The 21,085-nt window shown below is 34.5% G+C and overlaps 1 protein-coding gene across 9 annotated transcripts; it reads right to left on the reverse strand.

Annotated features, from left to right (window-relative positions):
* Positions 1–455: 455 nt before the first annotated feature.
* LOC117908745 (cyclin-T1-5-like) lies at positions 456–19,179 on the reverse strand. Of its 9 annotated transcripts, none has more exons than XM_034822443.1 (10): positions 19,085–19,179; positions 17,764–17,833; positions 17,524–17,575; positions 17,090–17,151; positions 15,730–16,052; positions 5,347–5,428; positions 3,137–3,271; positions 2,388–2,563; positions 2,155–2,306; positions 456–1,911 (listed from the first exon to the last, which is right to left on the reverse strand). In XM_034822443.1, the coding sequence occupies exons 5-10, from the start codon at positions 15,954–15,956 to the stop codon at positions 812–814; spliced, it is 1,872 nt and encodes a 623-aa protein (XP_034678334.1). In that variant the 5' UTR covers positions 15,957–16,052; positions 17,090–17,151; positions 17,524–17,575; positions 17,764–17,833; positions 19,085–19,179; the 3' UTR covers positions 456–811. The 9 variants fall into 9 exon arrangements, with proteins under 9 accessions (XP_034678334.1, XP_034678329.1, XP_034678337.1 ...); XM_034822438.1 differs by having other exon boundaries at positions 17,524–17,578; XM_034822446.1 differs by lacking the exon at positions 19,085–19,179 and adding an exon at positions 18,841–19,036 and having other exon boundaries at positions 17,090–17,148.
* Between the last annotated feature and the right edge of the window lie 1,906 nt (positions 19,180–21,085).

Genomic DNA, 21,085 nt, shown 5'->3' on the forward strand with positions numbered 1-21,085 from the left:
AAAATACAAAATGTCTAATAAATTTTAATTATAACAAGAGAATCATTTCTTTAGCATATTTTCTTTCCACAATATCTTCTGGAATCAGACATAGGCGAAGGGTTCCCTCATCCGTAAGTAAAAAATACAGATGCACAGAGGAGAGCCCTCACATAGAGAGAAACACGTGTTCACCAAAAGCTCCTGAAACTGTATTTGCAGAAGGTACTTCAAAGTTGGGAACAAATCCCCAAATCTGAAAGGCCTTAAAGAGTTTAAGGTAACAGTATTCACTTCAATAGGCATGTAACATAGCCAATTGATATGATCAAAGCTCTAGGCAAAATATTTCAAACGAGAACAAACCATATAAGAACCAAAAAGCAGAAGGTGATCAAGGGTATGTTAATCCGCAACTTGATCATATACCCATCACTAGAAGCAGCAGCAACCCGGAACCATCTAAGAAGGTGATCAGGGGAAAATGGACCTTGCATTATGAATGCATATTATAACTTTAACAACAATTGTTCAGTTTTTACAAATTTCCCTATGAAAATGAAGGGAACCTGTGGAGGCATATATGGATAGTTGGTTCCAAAAAAGAGAGGAAAAAAAAACCCAGAAAGAGTTCCAAGGTTTTAATACTCATAGAGTCATTTTCTGAGCATAGAAGTCAATAACAACTACCAAATTACTTTTGAAAAACCTCAGGGTTTTAGAAGGGTTTATGAGCATACCAATAAATCCCAGTTTATGCTCTCATGTGTGTAGAGGACCCCTGAGGTTATTTGTGATACCAAGACATGCTCCAGCAAGCAGGAAACATGCTTCAGACATGATTTTCCTGTGCATGCCTTTTGTGATCCCTCTCTGAGTAACCAAGCCGGCCGAGTCTGTTCCGATCTTCTGGGAAATCATGATGGTTATGGTGGTGGGAGCCAGGCATATAATCATGCCGCTGCTTTCCATCTGAGAGTTTTTCTGGTGAGCTTCCCGGTTTCCTCTTTCGACTGCTTGACTTGGGTGATCGAAATGCTCGGTCAGCGTCATCAAATGCAGATACCTCACCTTCCTCCACATTCTCCAAATCCGATCCTCGTGATGACAGGGGTTTCAGTCCTTGGTGGTGTCCATCTTCATCATCTTGATGCTTCCCATGGTGTGAGCTCTCATGTTCTGGCCTGTTGGAGGGTTTGGGCCAGCTTTGCCTCCTCTCCCGCTTGGTTTTCTCAGTCTCAACGGCCAACTCGATACCATCTTCCAGTTCTCTCTCGATAAGATCATCCTCATCCATCAGGTCTGTTTTTCTAGTCATGTCACCACGAGTTTTCCTTCTTTTCTCCAGTGCAGCCTTTACCTTGTCTTTATCAATCTTTTTAATAGCTTCCTGGGGTGATTGGCCGAGCAGGCCATCTCTATATTCCAGATTTCGACCATGGTACTTGTCCTTCAATTCCCCTGCTTCTCTTGCTTCACTTCTCCCACCAGTCCTTTCTTGATCATCTTCACCAGGCCCCTCTGACCCATGCCTTGATGCATTTTGACCTTCCCCCAAGTTCTCCTGGTAAAGTGATGGTTCATGTTCATGATAATCACTTGATTCTCCATCAGCCTTGTGGTCTGAAGTACTTCTCATCTCTGTGCTTCCATAGTCATTACTTCGATTTTGGCTGGTTCTTGAAGGTCCACTAATATTATCAACATATGGCTGATCAGATGCTGGCTTAGATGCTACTGGCTTTGAGGTTGCAGGTTTCAATGGAGTTCCCCCACCATGAGCATTACTCATTACATATTCTTCATTAGCAGCTGGAGCTTTTGATGTGGCCCGATGAGCAGCCCCACCTCCAACACTTCCTTCAACTTCACTGCCTTGAGAAGGTGGCACTCGATTTTGTTCGTAGAGCTCCAACATTTGATTACTGACCTCCTCTAAAAGAAACAAATGGCCACCATTAAAGGGTGATATAAATATTCATAAAGTAGTTCCAAAACAATTAATCACTGTGGGATCTTTTCATCACCCTCCCTTCCCCACAAAAAGGGTCTATGTTGCAGATTGCCCATTTTATTTGATAATGAATATATTTATCATATAAAAAGAGAAAAGGGAAGGCACTCTGTCATCATAGGTCTATAATGCTGCTACAGAAAATAAGAGAGGAAACCAACCCTCTAATTGGCGTGGGGTGACATCGAACTCCTGCCACCAGACCTTCTCACCATCTGATGGGAGCTTTACTTTGAGGAACTTGGCAGCAAGGAAAATTGCACCTGCTGCAATGTGGTGGGGCTTAAATTGCAAGCAAAGAGATGTCCGCAGTCTGCATGCCGCTTCCCCAGGTCAAGAAGAGAAGGAAGAAAGAACAATAACGTGCATAAAAAAAAGAAGCAACCCATCATACCCATCATTGACAAAATTCCATGCAACTTGAGCAAGGGCATTTTGAGCAACCTTGAATTTCTTTATTGCCTCTACAAGGGGTTTATATGGATGGTGCACATTAAGATCAAAACCAAGTGTAGCAAGTACAACCCTCTCTCCAAGTAAAATTAATTCCTTCTGCTGTTCATATACCTCCTGCATGATAGATGAAAAACATATGAAGAAACATGGAAGGGGAAAAAAATAAAACCACCACCACCACCTTCAAACAATGACAATGAAGCATTTCCTTGAGAAATGATGATGCAAAAAGACATCCCAGTACTAATCAGTTAATTCTTGAGAAAACCAAAAGAAGAAGCTAAAATGGAACAGAATGATCAAGATAACCGAAGTGAGTAGAATTTAAATCTAGGAGACTAATAGCTAGAGACATAACAAGGGGGTCACCATCCCTTTGGCATGTTTATTTATTTATTTAGATAATTTCCCCTTGGTATGTTTATAACATTGTCACACACACACATATCTGTATATACACATGCATACATACATACATAATCTCAGCAACAAACAATTCATTTCATTCGATTGAAGTTTTCCAAACAATAAACAGGTGGGGTTTCATTGTGCAATTCAAATTGGAGATGGAACTATCATAGATCATGAAGAAACAAACAGGCTCAACTAAGAGAAATATCATCAAGAAAAATCTGAACAAAGTAGCCAAGTGCCTCATATGAGGCATACCATTTAGAGAAGAAGTACCTTTTGCTTTATCCTTTGAACTGCAGCAGGATCCTTTTTATTAATGATTTCATAAGAAACAAGGATAACATCTTTTAACGGACGGGGAGTTTCTTCAACCTTCCCCGCAAGAAACATACACACTGTTGCAATTGTCTGCAAGACATAGGAGTAGAATTAAGCACTGAAACTGACTGCTTGCATAAAGCCATATCTCAAGTAAATATTTCCATTTTTCAGTGCAGGATAAAGATTTTGCAAAACCAAGCAAAAACTGTGTGTGTGTGCATGTGTGCTCGTGTATTTATTTGCATTGTACAACATCCATTGAATCATTAACACAAAAAATTAGAAACATATAGTCCATCAAGCATAATAACATGACAGAGGAAGATATACATGTACAGGCCACATGTTGGGCAAGCAAGACTCAAATTAGATTGAGGCAAAGATTAGAAGCATCATATTCAAGAAAGGAAACCAAGTCATATGCACTGCCTGTCATGCACAATGATGCTTGTTGCTTGGGAGAATCACTGGGGTTGGAACCAAGCTTGAAATTGGGATATTTCTCAAGAGTTCATTTCTTTCTCTACTGGGATGGGAGGTTCATTTCTTTCTCTACTGGGATGGGAGGAGGAGGATTAGGCTCTTGCTTGATAGGTGGTGTGTGAGGAGGTGAATTTGAAGATTCAACCATTTATGCTTTATCAATTTAAAGAAAGTTTGGTGGCTAATTACCGGAGGGAGTATATATTTCACCAAAGGAATCTGTGTTCTTTTTTAGGTAATCACATAATTGGGACATTCAAGAGGTGGGAATTTTCAGGCTTCCACTTATGCAAAGCGTGTTTGTGCGGAAAGATGGATAACATTGTATAAAATTCATTAAAGAAAGGCTTATAGGTTCTTTCTCATTTCATGGCACTTTTGTCTTCATTACCAATGGCTTTTCCCAATATAAGTTGTTGTAGTCTCGAAGGCTCTTCTGTTTCTTTCCTTCCAAATGATCCAAAATAAGCAAAGAGAAGCTGTCCGCCACACCTTTTTCCGCCTATTACCCACAAAAGAGGGCTTGGTTTATGTTGAGATATTGATCCCACCACACAATAATTTGCTTCTCATGTTCTCAAATTAAAAGAGATTTCAATTGCAACTGTATCTGGCAACAATAACTAGTGGATATTTATACTGTCACTGCATAGAAAGCAACGGATTGGGGATTCAGTCATGTAATGTTAGAATGATAGCAATATGGGGGCTTTGAACCTGTTCAAGTGTGAGGATCCATTACATAAGTGTAGGCATCTCATAGCAATATGCTTCTAGTGTGAGGATTTCTTGGCTTCAAATCTACTATATTTTATATGATGCTGTGGAGAGGAAGCTTTGTCGGTAAGAGGAATTTTTGGAGGACAACCAGTTATGTTTTTTTTCTGTGTTTGGAAGGCAAGGGAATTAGAGATTTTTTGAAGATATCTTTCTACTTTTGAGGCGCAAACATATTTTTCTTAACTCTTGGCTCTTATGGTCTATGGATGCCTTTAGGGAAGGGAAATATTTCTCTTGTTGACTTCATTGCTAGGGCGGTTTGGGCTGAGTGGTTCCAGTGGATGTTGATAACTGACCAGGTTTTTCCTTTTTGCTAATTTTCGACTTTCTTTTTCTTTTTTTGCTCCTGTTTTTGACAGTTCTCTGTCTAACACCCTGTATTCTAGGGACATCCCCTTTCGATAATTTAATAAGCTTTTTCTATTACTCATCAAATAAAAATTAAAAATTAATAAAACTCATCCAATTAGATGCTAGTTAAACAAAATATGACCAACAACCCAATTATCTCCAGGTTTTCTAGTTTGATCAATAAATCTACTTCGAATTTTCTCGTTCAATTATGTTAGTACCCCCATACAACATTGAGTTTATGGCTTCAATTCTACTGGAATGCAAAAGGCATAACATGCATTGCGTGCTCAGGTTGCAGTATAGCTCACGGGAGGATTCAAACAAAGAAAGAAAAAAAAAAAAAAGGAAAGGGAAAGGAGAGATGAAACTGCTATGACTCGGATCCACTTGGCAAAAAATTCAATAGAAACCAGTTATAAGCAGCTTTTTCTTTCGGAACATTTTCCATATGATCTATGACCTTTCTAATTATTGGTCACATCCAGCTGGAAATATCAATCAGATAGAAAATTGATATAATTTGTAAAAGAATCAAATAGACTCACCCTTCTGTCATTCTTTGCATGGGATTGACGAAGGAAGAAACGGTGACAAAATATGATTGCTGTAGCAATTGTTACCTGGGGCCTGCAATTAAAATGTTCATAATCACAGTGATGCTGGAAAAACAATTATAAACTATTTGCTCATGTTTGAGGCATAAAAAAAATAATAAAACAGTAGGAAATCTATATGTATATTCTTCAGTAGAAAGCAAAATATAGATGAATAATAATGATAATAATTTGAAGACCCCACAAAGCACTTAGTCCCGACATATGTAAGTTGTGCATGAAGCATGGAGAAACAGTAGATCACCTTTTCCTCCATTGCTCTTTGACGATGGGGTTGTGGCACAACAGATTATTTCAATTAGCAAAGACGGATTGGGTTTCCCCAAGGAGCATCTCTGACATGTTATCTACTAATTTTAATGGTTTTGGATCTTCTAAGAGAGGGATTGTTTTATGGCAAGACGCGTGCATCGCGTTAATGTGGGTGGTGTGGCGGGAAAGAAATGCAAGGATTTTTGAGGATAAAGCAAGAAATTCAGAGTATCTTTGGGATTCTATTCGTTTTCTTGCTTCTTTTTGGGCTTTTTGTTCTAAGGTTTTTAAGGGATACCTCTTAACGTGTTACAACTTGATTGGTTAGCGGTGTGTAACTAGAGTGTTTGCTTATTCTCTCTTTGTATTTTCTTATATTTGATTACTTGTAGTCTTGTTTCTCTTTGGTGGGAGGATTCCTCATCCTTCTAATTGTACCTTCTTTTTATCAATATATTCCTTTGTCGTTTCCTATTAAAAAAAATAAAATAAAATAAAATAATAATGATAATTCAATATAAATTACAAGCCAAGAGCCTCTAAATGTTAAACTTAGAAGGCCAAGAGTAAACATTGGAAATGTCCATAGGAGATATCTAACATTATCATTGACCTCCCCTAGGGTTTGTGAAATATTGTAATATGATAATCCACCCCTGCCAAATTGTCTGCTTTCAATTATGTAAGTACAATTTCACCCTCAAAAACATGAATTTTCAATTTCAGATTTGCTCTCTAAATCCATTAACAGCAAACTGTTCAACAGAAGACAGCTAAATGATGCTGACACAATAACCTCTCAGAGATATAGTTCAGAGACTACAGGGAGGACCAAAAATCATCAGGATTCTCAGAGTTTCAGATTCTAATAAAAAATAAAACTTACAGAATTTTAAAATGGAAACATATGAAGAATAGACCAATTAGTAAGCAGGAATAAACAAGCATCCTAGTATCAACACTACATTCTGGCAAAATAAAGAAGAAAATTTGTATAAGGAAAACTCTATCAAGTATTGAAGCTTTGTTCATATATGTCTTCATTTTATCGAAGTTAGTAAAAACAATGCCTCCTCTCAACCAAAACCCTGAACCTCTTCAATTGACTAATAGTCCCAAGTAACAATAGAAATGCAATTAACGCATTATTTGCATCTTCACTCCTTTCTTGTTTCCTTTGACCTTTATACTCGCCAACTAAAGTTTCTTATCCAAACAGAGGCAAATTAGAGCATGTATGGTATTGATGGAATTCAAACATTAGTACAATTCCTAGTATATAGGAATTAAATTTCCTATAGTAGGCATACTGACTCTAGAAGGCACCCAAGGAGCCCAAATCTTCCTTATTGGAAAACGCGTAAGATCTCCACCCACTCCCAAATATCCACTACCAAAGCATCTTTGTGTAAAACAAACCCAAATAGTTCTGAAAAAGAGTCTTTAAGCAGACACATCGCACACCAGAAGTCAAACCAAAACATTGTGAGGAAACTATTCTCTATTGTGATATGTGTATTCAACAGAGGCGCTTCCTAGTCTGATAGCTTTCCACATATGAACCCCCTAACAAGCTTTTTATTTCTTACCCCAAAAATAAAAAAACATTTTGGTGGCCTGAACTCAACATTTTTATTTCTCTATTGTGAAGGGTCATTCTTCTGCATCTTGTGATTCAAAGTTCAATTTAAGGAGAAAGTATCCAGTGCTTATCTCTGGATGCTGATATATCTATTCATGTTTTGTCACTTGTCATAAGTTAGGTGAATATAAATATTAAAAAATGTGAAGGTTTTTCATTTAAAAAAATGCAACCATTTTCTCTTCCTACCTTCTCCAGTGAATTTCTGGCAACGCACCACCCTCAATATTAATAGGTACTATGTGAATGGAAATCACTCCATTTACTCATTATCAAACTCTTCCCCATTCTCAATAACGACGATGGGCTAGTAGAACCATCTATAAACTACTGCATTTATTAGAGTCTCTCTTTATGTGAAGAGAAAGAAATGAGAAGGATATGTCTCTACAACAAATCTCCTATGACCCATGACCCTTGAGCGATGTACAATAACAGGAATCCAGATATTAATAGATTCCCTATCACTTCTTCCTCACTAACATTTCCATCAAAGTTTTTATGACCTGAAAAGAATACCAATGAATGATAGTTCTAGCCCTCAGCTATCAGAAAAGAATAAAAAAGTTCCAAGAACATTATGTCTCTCCCTAAAGAAGGTTCACTAGAAAGGGTCTACAAAAGAGGATTAGTGAGGGTGTTTAAACATAACAATACGTTACTTGGTTATGACAATTAATAAAGGAAACTCTTTCTTGCTAGACGGGCTTGGCAATGAACCAAAGAAAGTTCTTTCTTGCCAAAGAGAATTCATTCAGAAGGATTTACTAGAAAGGATTGCCCAAAAATGTCTAGAAGATATGGCAAGGAGAAAGTTATCTTGACTTAAGAATAACTAAGATAACTTTGCAATCGGTAATATGTCCTTTAGGCCTAGCTCAAGTGGTAAGGGTTATGGTGGGTATCCAGGAGACTTCAGGTTTGATTCCATGTAACAGAAAATATCTATGTATATATATATATATATATATTAAAATAATATAGTACGTAATATAAATTTTAAAGTTATCCTTCAATGGAAAACTACTACAAATTTTTGACATCTAATCAGAAAATGCTAATGTGACAAATAGTAGGAGCTAGCATAGGTATCATGTCAGCATTGACATGATGCCATGGAGGTATTGGACACTTTCTCCAATCTTGGGCAATTGCTCTTTGTCATGAATTCAAGTTTTATGATAATCACTAACAAAGAAACATGGATGAACGTTTGATAAATCCTTGGGCTCCCAGTTTCAATTATGTAATTATGATTATTTGCTTAGTTGTTGGTGAGATGGCTAGCTCATCATATGCATCCAACAGTTTTGAGTATTATTTTCTAATGCAAAAAGTTTTGCCTGTATCAAAGTCTGTACAGCTACTAAATTGTGCTTTTTAATCAGCTATTTTCCCTATCATGAATCATTACTATCAATTTGTATACCATACTGTGAATCATTTCCAATTTTTTGCTATTATGTATTCTGAAATACAATTACATGTTGGAAAATATAGGTAAAAGAAATATGCAGACATACATGGAAGATATGCACATATTGAAATAATGGAACACAGTAATATTTAACCAATTTCAAGAAAGATACCAAGACTAGAGCTAAAGTGAAGTAGGACATTGTGCCTTGTCATTACATCACAGACAAATGCATCCATCACATCCTTCATTCACAAAGAACTAAAGACTAGAGGTTAGATGCCTTTTTAAACAAGAAAACTTCTTTCTTTCTCTTTTTGTTTTTTCTGACATGGAAAAGACATTTTATAGCATTAATTCATAACTAAAACCAGCAAGATAAACATTCTAAAATTTTAAATTTACTAATTACTGTAGAGTTTCAAAAAAATTGCCACTCATTACTAATATACTGAAAATTTTAACGAGTTCCAACTGACACACAGAAAAGAAATCATTGAGCATGCACAAGAAGAATGTGTTTTCGTTTGTCTTTGTTTGTTTGTTTGTTTTTTTCTGGGGTAACAAGGAATCCACCTCAACAACAAAGTGGCGTTCATTCCAACCTTAAATATTGAGAGAGCTCAAATTCAAGACCTTTGGTTCATTGCTAGAAGTTAATATTGTTGAACTACAACCAAGGGGAATGAACAAGTAGAATGCGCGCGCACGCGCACACACACACAGATATAATGTATGTATGTATGTGTGCTTAAGCATAAATATGGGCCATGGATACAGAAATCGGAGTCTTCAAACCTTTGAAAATGGTCCAATCACTTGAGGATATGCTTTCAAGAATCGAGATAGAGCTATCTTTTGAATTTTGCAAAAGGAATAAAGTAGCAAAATGCCATTGGATTCAAGTATCACGAAGAGAAGATATTTTCATAAGGGGAGCACAAAAAAAATGAATATTTAAATTTTAACATTTACCTTAAAGCATTTTCTAAAGACAATACACAAAAGGAAAAAAAAAATGCAAATTTGATTCATTTAGAAACCATAAAGGTGGAATAATGGTGCATTTATAACATGCTGTAAATATCCTATTGTGACTCACATGTCTATTGACAAGGTGAGATTGAGAATACTTTTTTGAATAGGAAAATTTTAATATATTAACAACGCCTACACAAAAGGGCGCATGGAAACAAACACGACATATACAAAGGCGTCAAAAGGCCAACTAAAGCAAAGGGATACACAAAATGCATCCTTCGTATTACATAGAGTTCAACCAATCAATAAAGTTCATCATGAATATAGAGTAATCTCTTATATACACTCTTAACCCAATCTAAAAAATTAAACATAAAAGATCTTTTGAGTGCTTTATCCATGTTTCCTTCGTATTACTTAGAGCTCAACCAATCAATAAAGTTCATCATGAATATAGAGTAATCTCTTATATACACTCTTAACCCAATCTAAAAAATTAAACATAAAAGATCTTTTGAGTGCTTTATCCATGTTTCCTTCGTATTACTTAGAGCTCAACCAATCAATAAAGTTCATCATGAATATAGAGTAATCTCTTATATACACTCTTAACCCAATCTAAAAAATTAAACATAAAAGATCTTTTGAGTGCTTTATCCATGTTTCCTTCGTATTACTTAGAGCTCAACCAATCAATAAAGTTCATCATGAATATAGAGTAATCTCTTATATACACTCTTAACCCAATCTAAAAAATTAAACAAAAAAGATCTTTTGAGTGCTTTATCCGTGTTTTCTACATTATCAAAAGCCCTTCTATTTCTCTCCTTCCATATGGTTCAAAATAAGCATAAGGGAACAATTGTCTAAACTTCCTTTCTATTTTTCTCAACAACGGATCTATGACAGCTCAAGAAGACATTCCTTACTGAGGAAAGCAATCACTCGGTACATTCCAAAAAGAGTGTAAATTAGCCACCACAAGATGGCTATTTTCCAATAGTGACCAAGAATGTAATCAACCATTTCTTATTCTCCTTAGCACATCTAGCATCTAATTGACATCTTCCATTCCTTCATGTTAAGTTAATCAAAGTCAATATCCTTCCCCATGTGGCTTTCCAAGCAAAAAAAGTTGACTTTCAATGGAATCCAAGGATTTCAAACAATATTAGAAGGAAAAGCCTCCACTCTACCCCTAGATAAGGAGTAGAGAAATTCAACTGAAAATTTCCACACTTCATGTTCGGCTAAACCATTGTATCCTCAAAGTCCCTGCAAATTGTTAGTGCTTGCAATCTCTTAGAAGAAGCCTCCACCCAATTTAGCTCCTAGTCATGGATTTGTTGTGTTAAACATCAAACAACCCCCCTCCTATCCTTGCATCCACACTTCAACTACCCATGAATCTTTAATAGTGCCTAAAGCAAACAATGTAGGAAAAAGCCTCGCCTAGAGGAAGGTCACCACACTACCTATCCTTTCAAATTTTCACCCTTCGTCCATTCCTGACCTTAAAACCGATTCTACTATCAAAGGCCTCTCACCCATTTCTAATAGCCTTTCACACTCCCACTTCATACCCTCCCCATACTTCCTTGTAATCACTCTCTTCCAAAAGGAGTCCCTCTCAATACCAAATCTCAAACACCATCTACAGAGTAGAGTCGAGCCTTGTTAAGATTGAATAGACTTCTCATACCAAGCCCCGCTTCCACTTGTACATACAAATTGTAGAACAATTCACCAAATGGAACTTTTTCACCAAAGCAATCCCTTCTATAAAGGAAATCACACTTTGGATCTTTTCAAACTTTAAGCTTACTTTTCTTGAGATTACAAATAATGACATGAAGCAAATAGGAAAGCTAGAAAAAGTGCTTTCGATTGAAATCAGCCCTCTGCCTTTTGATAGGTGAAGTCTCTTTCATACAATAAGTTGTTTCTGAAATCTTCCTTCCACCACATCCCAAACCATGAAGATCTTAAAAGGGGCTCCCAACAGAAGGCCTGTACAATTGGTGGGGAGGGTACCACCACCCTACAATCTAGAACCCTAGCTTGGTTCTCCACATTAGCAAATCCCTCAATTGGGATCAACTCACTTCATGGGCCAACAAAGATAAATATATTAGTTAACTATTTTGGCAGTATTCAAGATCTGAACATCATCCCTGATAAAAAAAAAATGAACATCATCCAATTACTATTTCAATCTTAATATAGGTATTTGAGCAATTTGTTGCATATTCATATGGGGTTACCCCTTAATAAAATAGTATGGTAAAGCAATTTGAACATGGTTAGATAATTGGATGATGCATAGAACACACAATAATAAGTTTTGACATATATAGAAATTTACTTCAAAATTTTTAAACCTTGTGTGTAATTTTTGAATATTTCAAATTCTGAGACTTGACCAAATAGAAGCCATTCCCAAGGCAATAAACTTGGTGGCTTCAAAACTAAAGTATTGTCTCTTATAAGATATTTGACCCGGATTCCAGGTGAAACATTAGTTAATTAAGTAAAATGAACTCAAGATGCAAGATCTTTACATTTGAACACAACAAAAGTTCCTTAAGTTGTAGAATGAGATGAAAGATTATAAAAGATTAAAATAAAAAAGGATACAAGACAAGGAAAAAAAAAAAAACTTTGACAATTATACCAAGGTTTCTATGCAATCACACCTAGGGTTTCCTAAAAATCACATGGGAGAAGATAATCACAACCTCCAAAGAGCCATAATAGATGCTGAAAAGTCCTAATTAAAATTTTCAACTTTTTGTTTTTACTTTAAAAACTACATAGGTATATATAGATTCTTATGATTCTCTTTCCTACTAGGATAACTTTCCTAACTCATTATATTTCTTCAAATTTTAGAAATGGATACAAAGAAAGAATATTATTATTAGCATTATTATTAATAATTTTTTATTTTTTTTCATTTCTATTTTTGATAGGATGGACAAAAAATTCATATAAAAGGCACCTAACAAAAGGGAGGTGCACCCAAATATACACATGGGGGTATACAAGAGGCACTAAAGAAAGAACAAAACACATGCCCACCTAGGAACAACAAAAGCAAGACCTTCAGTCCGCAATTCAAGACTTTTTATTTTTTTTATTTTTTTTTGAATAAAAAACAATTGCATTACAAGCACCCCACCAAAAGGGTGCATAAAAGTATACATGATGTGTACAAGGCATCAAAGGCTAAATGAGAAAGAGGGAACACAAGAAACAAGACCCTCGCCTTACTTAGAGTTCAACCAATCAATAAATTCCAATAGTGACTAGGAACACTCTCATATGTGCACCCTAACCCATTCCCCTCAACAAATGTACATAAAGATTGTTTAATTACTTGGTATGTATTTTTGGTATTTTCGAAAAGCTCTTTTGTTTCTCTCCTTTCAGATGATCCATAATAAACATAAAAGAGTTGCTTTCCATGCTTTCTTCCTCTTCTTCCCTACAAAGGGTTCATGCCAACTTAGAAAGACGGCTCTGCCTGAGGAGAGCATCATAGACTGAACACCAAACAAAGCATAAATTAACTATCTTAATATGATTGCTTTGGAACAATGAAGAGGATATGATCCACGGTTTTGTCCTCTCCTTTACATAAATAATACCTACTCGACAACTTCCAACCCTTCCTGTTGAGCCGATCCACAATTCAGACAATCTATTAACTCCAACAATGTACAATTAGCCCAACTAAGTGAGACCCTAAGCTACTCCCAAGAGGAACTTTATAAGGGTCTCCTTTAGCTTTTGATTTGCATGATCTTCTTTATTAAATGTTCGTTAGTTATATTATCTCCATATGCATCAAAATAAGCAAAGGAGAGTCATTCATCAAACTTTCCTCCTCCGCTTATCCAAGCCTTGCACCTTCAACCAAACAGACATCCCATGGTTGATTTTGTAAAAAAACCACTGCAGCCCAAAAAACTTCAATGAAAAATCTTGCAATGTCCGGTCCCGTTGCAGAGAATCAGAATGTTATTTGCTGAATCCTTGCTACCTTTATAAAACTGCACATGCTTGACCAACCTCTACTCATGAGAAGGTATATGGTTAAGATTTTTTTTTTTTTTTATGAGATAGGTTAAGATTTTACCCCACAACCTTCCACACAAAAAAAATATATATAAATAAAAATCCTCATAGGAGCTCTAGTTCCCCAAATCTCATGAATGGGGAAAAACTTCATACCCTCAGCATAATAGGAATCTAATTTGAAAACTTAAAAAAAAAAAAAAAAAAAAATGAATACTTTTTTTTACCCCACAACCTTTGTAAAACTGCACATGAGTTAAGATTTATTTTGATGAGATATATGGTTAAGATTTTACCTCACAACCTTCCACACAAAAAAAATTTATGAATAAAAATCCTCATAGGAGCTCTAGTTCCCCAAATCTCATGAATGGGGAAAAACTTCATACCCTCAGCATAATAGGAATCTTATTTAAAAACTTCAAAAAAAAAAAAAATACTTTCTTAGCATAAGACGGCTAAAAGAAACAAAAACTTAACAAAGTTAATCGCTAACTAAACTAGGAATTTACCAATAGACTCGACCTAAATTAACTATGTTAAGTCTCATGAGAAAGTTAAATCCTCATTGGTTTCCCAAATTAAGACTTGCACATTCGACCTAACCTTTCTCCTCTTGTAAGTCTTCAAAAGATAATCCATGTTGTTCCACATCATAGAAGTTTAAAATCATTTGAATTCATAAAGCATGTTTCTTCCTAATACATAGCAAAGTTGCATCACCATTTGAAACCAGAAAGTCAAAGTGACCCATGTGTTTAAAAGCTTTAAAAAATTTTAAAGATGGATACCGCAGAAACAATTTGATTTTAAAATTGGAAACTTACAGCAAGAAGAATATTTTACAAAACCCCCCAAACCACACAAAAAGACTCAGGAAAGAAAAAGGGGGGAACAACAAAAGGCAAAAAAAAAGAAGGGATTTCCATAGTTCCCAAGCTATGACATGGACTCTGTTGCAGCCAGCCAGTAGAGAAAGCAAATTTTGATTCATTTGAGTAAAACAAAAACTAGAACCTGGTTTTAAGATGATTTCCTATGTTAAATATATACTAATAAATATGCATTTAAGTACTTTCCCTGTTTTATAATAAGCTGACCAAGAGAGAAGCTCGACACCAGAGATTTCTTTGGCGATTACTTTCCCACTTCAGTTTCTTTCCTGATTTATGTGGATGTAGTTTGTGTGTTTTAGTACTGTACAATTGCTCTCTGTCTCTCTGGATTCAAACAAACAGATTTTTCATCCTCCAAGTCTCGTTTTTTGTTCTTTTCGTGATAAAATTCTCAACATTGGATCTAAAAGGGGATGAAAAAGATAAGTCTCTGCTTATCTAACTAGCATGTTAACTGTACTCACTTCTAAACATTAAAGAACCAGCTCCACAAAAGCAAACCTGACAACAATGAACCCAAACCCCTCTCCACCCCTCCCTCCTCTCTCTCAATAGAGACAACAATGTATCATTGTTGGCATTGACTCTCCTTTCCCTCTCTCAACAGAAACAATATATGTATTCAGAAGCACACCTTATTTGTTCCTTCCAAATACACCAAATAAGCATAGCGTGCTCCACAACACATTACTTTATCACGGACTTGCAAATTAGAACTTAAACAGACCAAAAATCAAATAGAATCCAACAAGCAGGTATCTACAATGTTTTTCTATTGAAAGGGATTTAAAAAATATATCATTGCAAATTTGAAAGAGTAATTGAGCAAGGAGAACAAGGACACATGCAAGACCCTAACCCTGGAAAATAACATTCACTTCATATACATAAAAGTAACCTACACTTTAAGCTCAGTGACCATATGACTATTTTGAAACAAACATTAAAAGTACTGAAATGGTAAACAATGAGAGTTATTGCATGTAACCAAAGAAACAGGGTAAGGCATGGCAATTCAGACAATGCTTGACAAGTTCATGACTTACACTTTGAGCCTCATGCCCAAATCCTGTAGAAATGTACAGTATGACTTGCGTAGGTAAGTCTCTTTTTTCAAATCAATTCCATCACGCTTGGAAGGGGAATTTTCTTCAATTTCCTTCCTAGATAAGTACCAACGGCCACCTTCCTCTGGTTTGTCCTGAGGAAATTTGTAAGACCCACCTTCATACATTCCATGATGTGACGGATCGCCAGGCAACAGACCAGCCATATGAACCTCTTCCCACCAAATTTATCTAAAGTTGGTACAGATGGTCTATATTATTCACTGATTGAATGATTGCTTCACCATCCACCAAGTAGCCCCCTGTCAGAGGACAAGCAAGATAAGTCAGAAACAAAGGACTCTACTGATGATTCTTTATGTATCCCAGATAAAAATAACATGAGATCACACAGAAGTAAAAAGCTTTAGCAAGGCATCCAAGACTGTTCAAAACCGGAACTTCAAAAGCCAAGCCCTTAAAAGTCAAATTCTGAATCTTCTTCTCCTGTGATAATTCAGTAGCTTCTCATGCACCTTATCCAGTCATAACAGCCTGTATGCCTTCAAGAGAACATCTTCAGGAGAACATATAGCATTGTCCTAGATTTGGGATAAAAACTGAATCTACCAAGTCAGAAAAGAAAAAGGCTTCCCAAGTACTAGCTTTGAACTCAGAAAATAGGCAACCTCAACATCCCTGAAGAACGAGATTCATGTTCCAACTGCATTGGCCACCCTACTTTAGAGTCTCTATCAAAACTACCTTCTAAATCTAAATTCCAATTAGACTAATTCAATTTTAACTTAAGCATTTGAATTTTGATTGGCCTTAAATATTATTCATTCTCAATTAAGGAGACACAGTGCTAAATTATGTGGGGAAAACATCACAAAATGCATCCATCATAAACAACTTTATTAGATTATCTCCCGTAAAGAGTAGCTTTAACTGCTTGCTAAAAGCTGTTGATCACCTTTGTAATGTCTAACACTTAAAAAGTACACAATAAATCTAGTGCATATCAATGGCAAAAGAATAGTAGACCACATTTCATAAAATAATGAGACTCAAGGGGAAAGATTATCAACCATATCAAAACATCATTATTTCATTAGGTTGTGTTGCATAAATACCAGTGATCTAATAGGATATATTTGCCCAACTACTATCTTTTTCTTAATCAACTACTATCTTGTTCTTAATCATGTACAGCCCTTCCCTTTTTTAAATAAAGAAACTGTCTAATAGTAAATGCCAGTATTAAAAATTTTACTTCAAACTACTAAAAATTATATATTCAAAAAAATAAATAAAAAAATTCAATCATAAATTTTTGTGATTAGCTATAATTTCATACCAGATGCTGCTTATACACTACTTCCTCAATGTACCAAAAATGCAATATCTACACTCTTCCTGCTGAAAAATAAAGAAATATATAAATAAATAAAACCATAAACAGATGAAATATACTACTTGGCTGAGATTGATTAGATGCATCCATGATTGGTTGCTGAGAACACATGGGAAAAAAAAATAAATAAATTTTTTTCAAGTTCTGCTTTCTAAGATTTAGAACCAAAAAAGTAAAATTGAAAAGAAGGGTTTTCTTTCCTTTTTTTCTCTCCCATTTTCCTAGAAAACCAACCAGAGGACAAGGGGAAAAAAGGAATTGAAATGCAAGTTAAAGAATTCAAATCCAAGAGCATAAACCAAAGAAAAAGTAAATGTACTAAAAAAACAAGAACTTTAAAAAATTCAAAATTTGCATAGTTAGCTGTAAATTCACACCTGTTTGCAGCTCTCCGCTCTCATTTCAAAAATTCAATATCTACCCTTTTTCCTGCTAAACAAAAACAACAAGAAAAGTTAGATACATTGTTTTGCGTTTGGTTGATGAGGAATCTAAAATTTTCCTAGAAACAAACAGAGGATATAGAAAAGGACCCAAATCCAAGAGAATTAACAGGAAAGAAAGTAAATGTACTTAAACAAATAATAAAAACTTTATGATCAGCTGAAATTTCCTACCTGATTCCTCCTCTTAGTAATTTTCAGAGACTAACCTCAATGGTCCAAACTACAATTATCTACACATTTCCTGCAAGAGATAATTACAACAAATAAATTTAAAATTAACTTGCGTTTGGCAGATAAGAAAGCGTAGGAAAAAAAAAAAGAAAGAAGAAAATAAAATTCAGTAAAATTTGGTTTTGAAAAAAGGAAAACGAAAAGGGGAAGGGGGCAGGGGGTGCGTTTGGCTGCGGAGAAAGTGCAGGAAAAAAAAAAAGAGAGCAAAGAAGTTAAAATTTGCCCGATAGCAGGGGATTAGTAATTGAGAAGTAAAGAAATAAAAAAGAAGAATTCAAGGAAAATAAGAAGAGTGAAAGGAAGAGGACAATGGGAATTTGAATCGAAAAGAACCGAACTCAGTACAACTATACGAGTGAAATTGGGGAAACGCACCGGGGAGTTTGGCTGCTGAGAAAGTGCAAGAAAAACAGAACAGAAAGAAGAAATAAAGGCTTACTCGGGCTTCCATTTCGAAGATTGAAACCCAAAAATCAGAATTGGTAAGGGTTTCCTCCTTTCGCTTTTCTGCCCCCAATTTTCTCGAGAACCGAACGCATATAGATCGATAATTGAAAAAGAAAAGAAAAAAAAAATGCGAATGAAAGAGAAAAGCAAATAGCGATTGAGTCGAAAAGAGCCAAACTTAAAACAACTACTCGAGTGAAATTGGGTAAAACGACCGGGGCCTTTGCTGCTGTGAAAATTCAGGAAAAAAAGAGCAGAAAAAAGAAATCAAAACTTACTCGAGCTTCACTTTTGAAGATTGGAAACGCATAAATCAGAATTGAAAAGAAGGGTTTTCTTGTTTCCCTTTTCTGCCCCGATTTTCTCGAGAACCAAACGGGAAGAGATTGATAACCAAAGAAAGAAGAAGAAAAACGAATGTAATTGAAAGAGAACAGCAACTGGAAATTGAATCGAAAAAAAATGAACTTAAAACAACTATCCGAGTGAAATTAGGTAAAACGACGGGGGCGTTTGGCTGCTGGGAAATTGCGGGAAAAAAAAGAACAGAAAGAAGAAATAAAAACTTACTCGAGCTTCGCTTTCCAGGATTGGAAACCCAAAAATCATAATGGCAAAAAGGGTTTTCTCGTTTCCATTTTCTGCCCCCAATTTTCTCGAGAACCAAACGGGGGATAGATTGAAAATACAAAATTGAAAAGAAAGGAAATCAAAGAAAGAAGAAAGACGACAAATTGAAGAAAATAAATGGGATGGAAGAGAGAAAAGCAAATGGGAATTGAATCAGAAAAGCGAAGAAGAGAGAGAGACTCACCTTTCGACACTGGAGAGAGAGAGAGAGAGAGGGATATCAGAAGGAAAAGGGCTCTTTCTCTTACCTCAATTTTTAGGGTTTTATTGAATGTAAAAGAGACTGCCCGTTCCAAAAATACGTAAAAATTAAAAAAATCCAGTCTTGACTTGGATAGGATCCTATTAGGGTCGGACCGGTTTGGATTGAGCTCGAGTTGAGTTGAATCGGGTAATAATCATATATGGGAAAATATTGCTTTTTTTTTTTTCATTTTATTTATATCAAAATAAAGAAGCTCATATGTTTGATAATTATTTTTTAAAACAGTTATGAAAATTAATTTTTAAGAATAATTTTTAAAAATTGTTATTTGATTTTTGTGAAACAAAAGTTTATTTAAAACCTAAAATATTTTTAACTTATTTTTAATATTTGAAAACTATTTTTTATGTTTAATGTTTTATTTTTAATTATTTCACATATTTGTGTAATTATTTTTTAAAACAATATTCATAAAATAAATGAAAATAATATAAAACAATTAAAAAATATTTTATAAAAATACCATGTAAATAAAAAATAATTTTTAATTGTCAAACATATTTCTTTTTTTAATAATAAAAATTGTTCTTGAAAAAAGTTATCATACAGATCCTTATTGTTCATTCTCGTTTCATTTCTTGTTTTAGACTATATCGAATAATTCTATTAAAGAAAAAAAAATTATATATATATATATGAACTAATATATTTGATTTTAATTTTTAAATATAAAAATATCTAATATATATATATATATATATATAAAATAAAAAAAAAGGACTTTAAAAGAGAAATTAATATGGTGAAAATGTAGCACATTGTAATTACTATAAGAGGCAAAACTAAGAATTGGTTTTTATTTAAAAGGAAAAATAGAGATTTAATTTTTATGAAGGAGGAGGTATCATTGAATTAATGATTAGAAGAGTTAGGAATGACAATGAGGTTTAATTTTTATGAAGGTATTAATGATTGGAAGAGTTAATGATGATAATGGGTTAAGTCCCCTATTCTTAAAAAATATCTCTATTCCAAGATAGATAATAATTGTTTTAATTTTATATATGTGGTAAAAAAAATGAAAAATATATTAAATTGAAATTTTTTTTTATTAATTTTATATATAAAGGGGTGAAACAGGATAATATAATAATCCCGAATTCATCACAAACCCAACACAGGTTTAAAATTTTTTTGTCAAACCCTCCTTTAACTCGTTTATCATTTAAAACTTGTCCTATTAAGGTTTAAGAGTTTAGGGTCGGGCAAAAATTGTACCTGAAAAATCATTTTATGTTGTCATCCTTAAGTATATATAAGATAAACTCATAACTAAGAATTGAACCTAAAACTTTGAAAGTGAAAAGAATCTAATAAATTAAACCTCACATAGGAACTAAAAAGTTTGAAGATCCTAAAGTCAAATTGATTACTTTAAGAGTCAAAAGCTCGCAATGGACGAAAAGGTAAATTAAGAAATCGAACTTAATTATAGTTAGACTTTGAGTTATCCAAATGCTTATCACTATTCTATTATTAGGAATAAAAAAGTTATCCTTATTTAAAACCTCTTATGGCAATCAATTGTGGATAGAGGGGTTTTAAGTTCATTTATGTCGAGGACTTAGGAAAAACACAAACTGATTTTTTTTTTTTTGGAGGGGGGTTGTTGTTCTTATTCTTCATATCTCTGTTGTTGTAATTGATCCAATTCAAATCTAAATAAAATAAACAAAAATGATAAAAAAAAATAAAAATTGTCCTCCTTTTATTCAAAACAATTGGTGCTATTTGAAGAACAATATAGGACAAGCCATGGTTTAGATTTTCTAAAACATGGAACTAGTGTTAATCAAGATGAAAAACATCATCAATAACTTATAATGGCCTGGTTTTTCTTTAATCTTCATAAACAATATAGACTCAGTAAGATCTTAAATAGAGATCTAATATGATAAAATCATAAAAGAGTTTATCACA

The sequence above is a fragment of the Vitis riparia genome, chromosome 19, assembly GCF_004353265.1.
Source record: "Vitis riparia cultivar Riparia Gloire de Montpellier isolate 1030 chromosome 19, EGFV_Vit.rip_1.0, whole genome shotgun sequence".
Taxonomy (NCBI): Eukaryota; Viridiplantae; Streptophyta; class Magnoliopsida; order Vitales; family Vitaceae; genus Vitis; species Vitis riparia.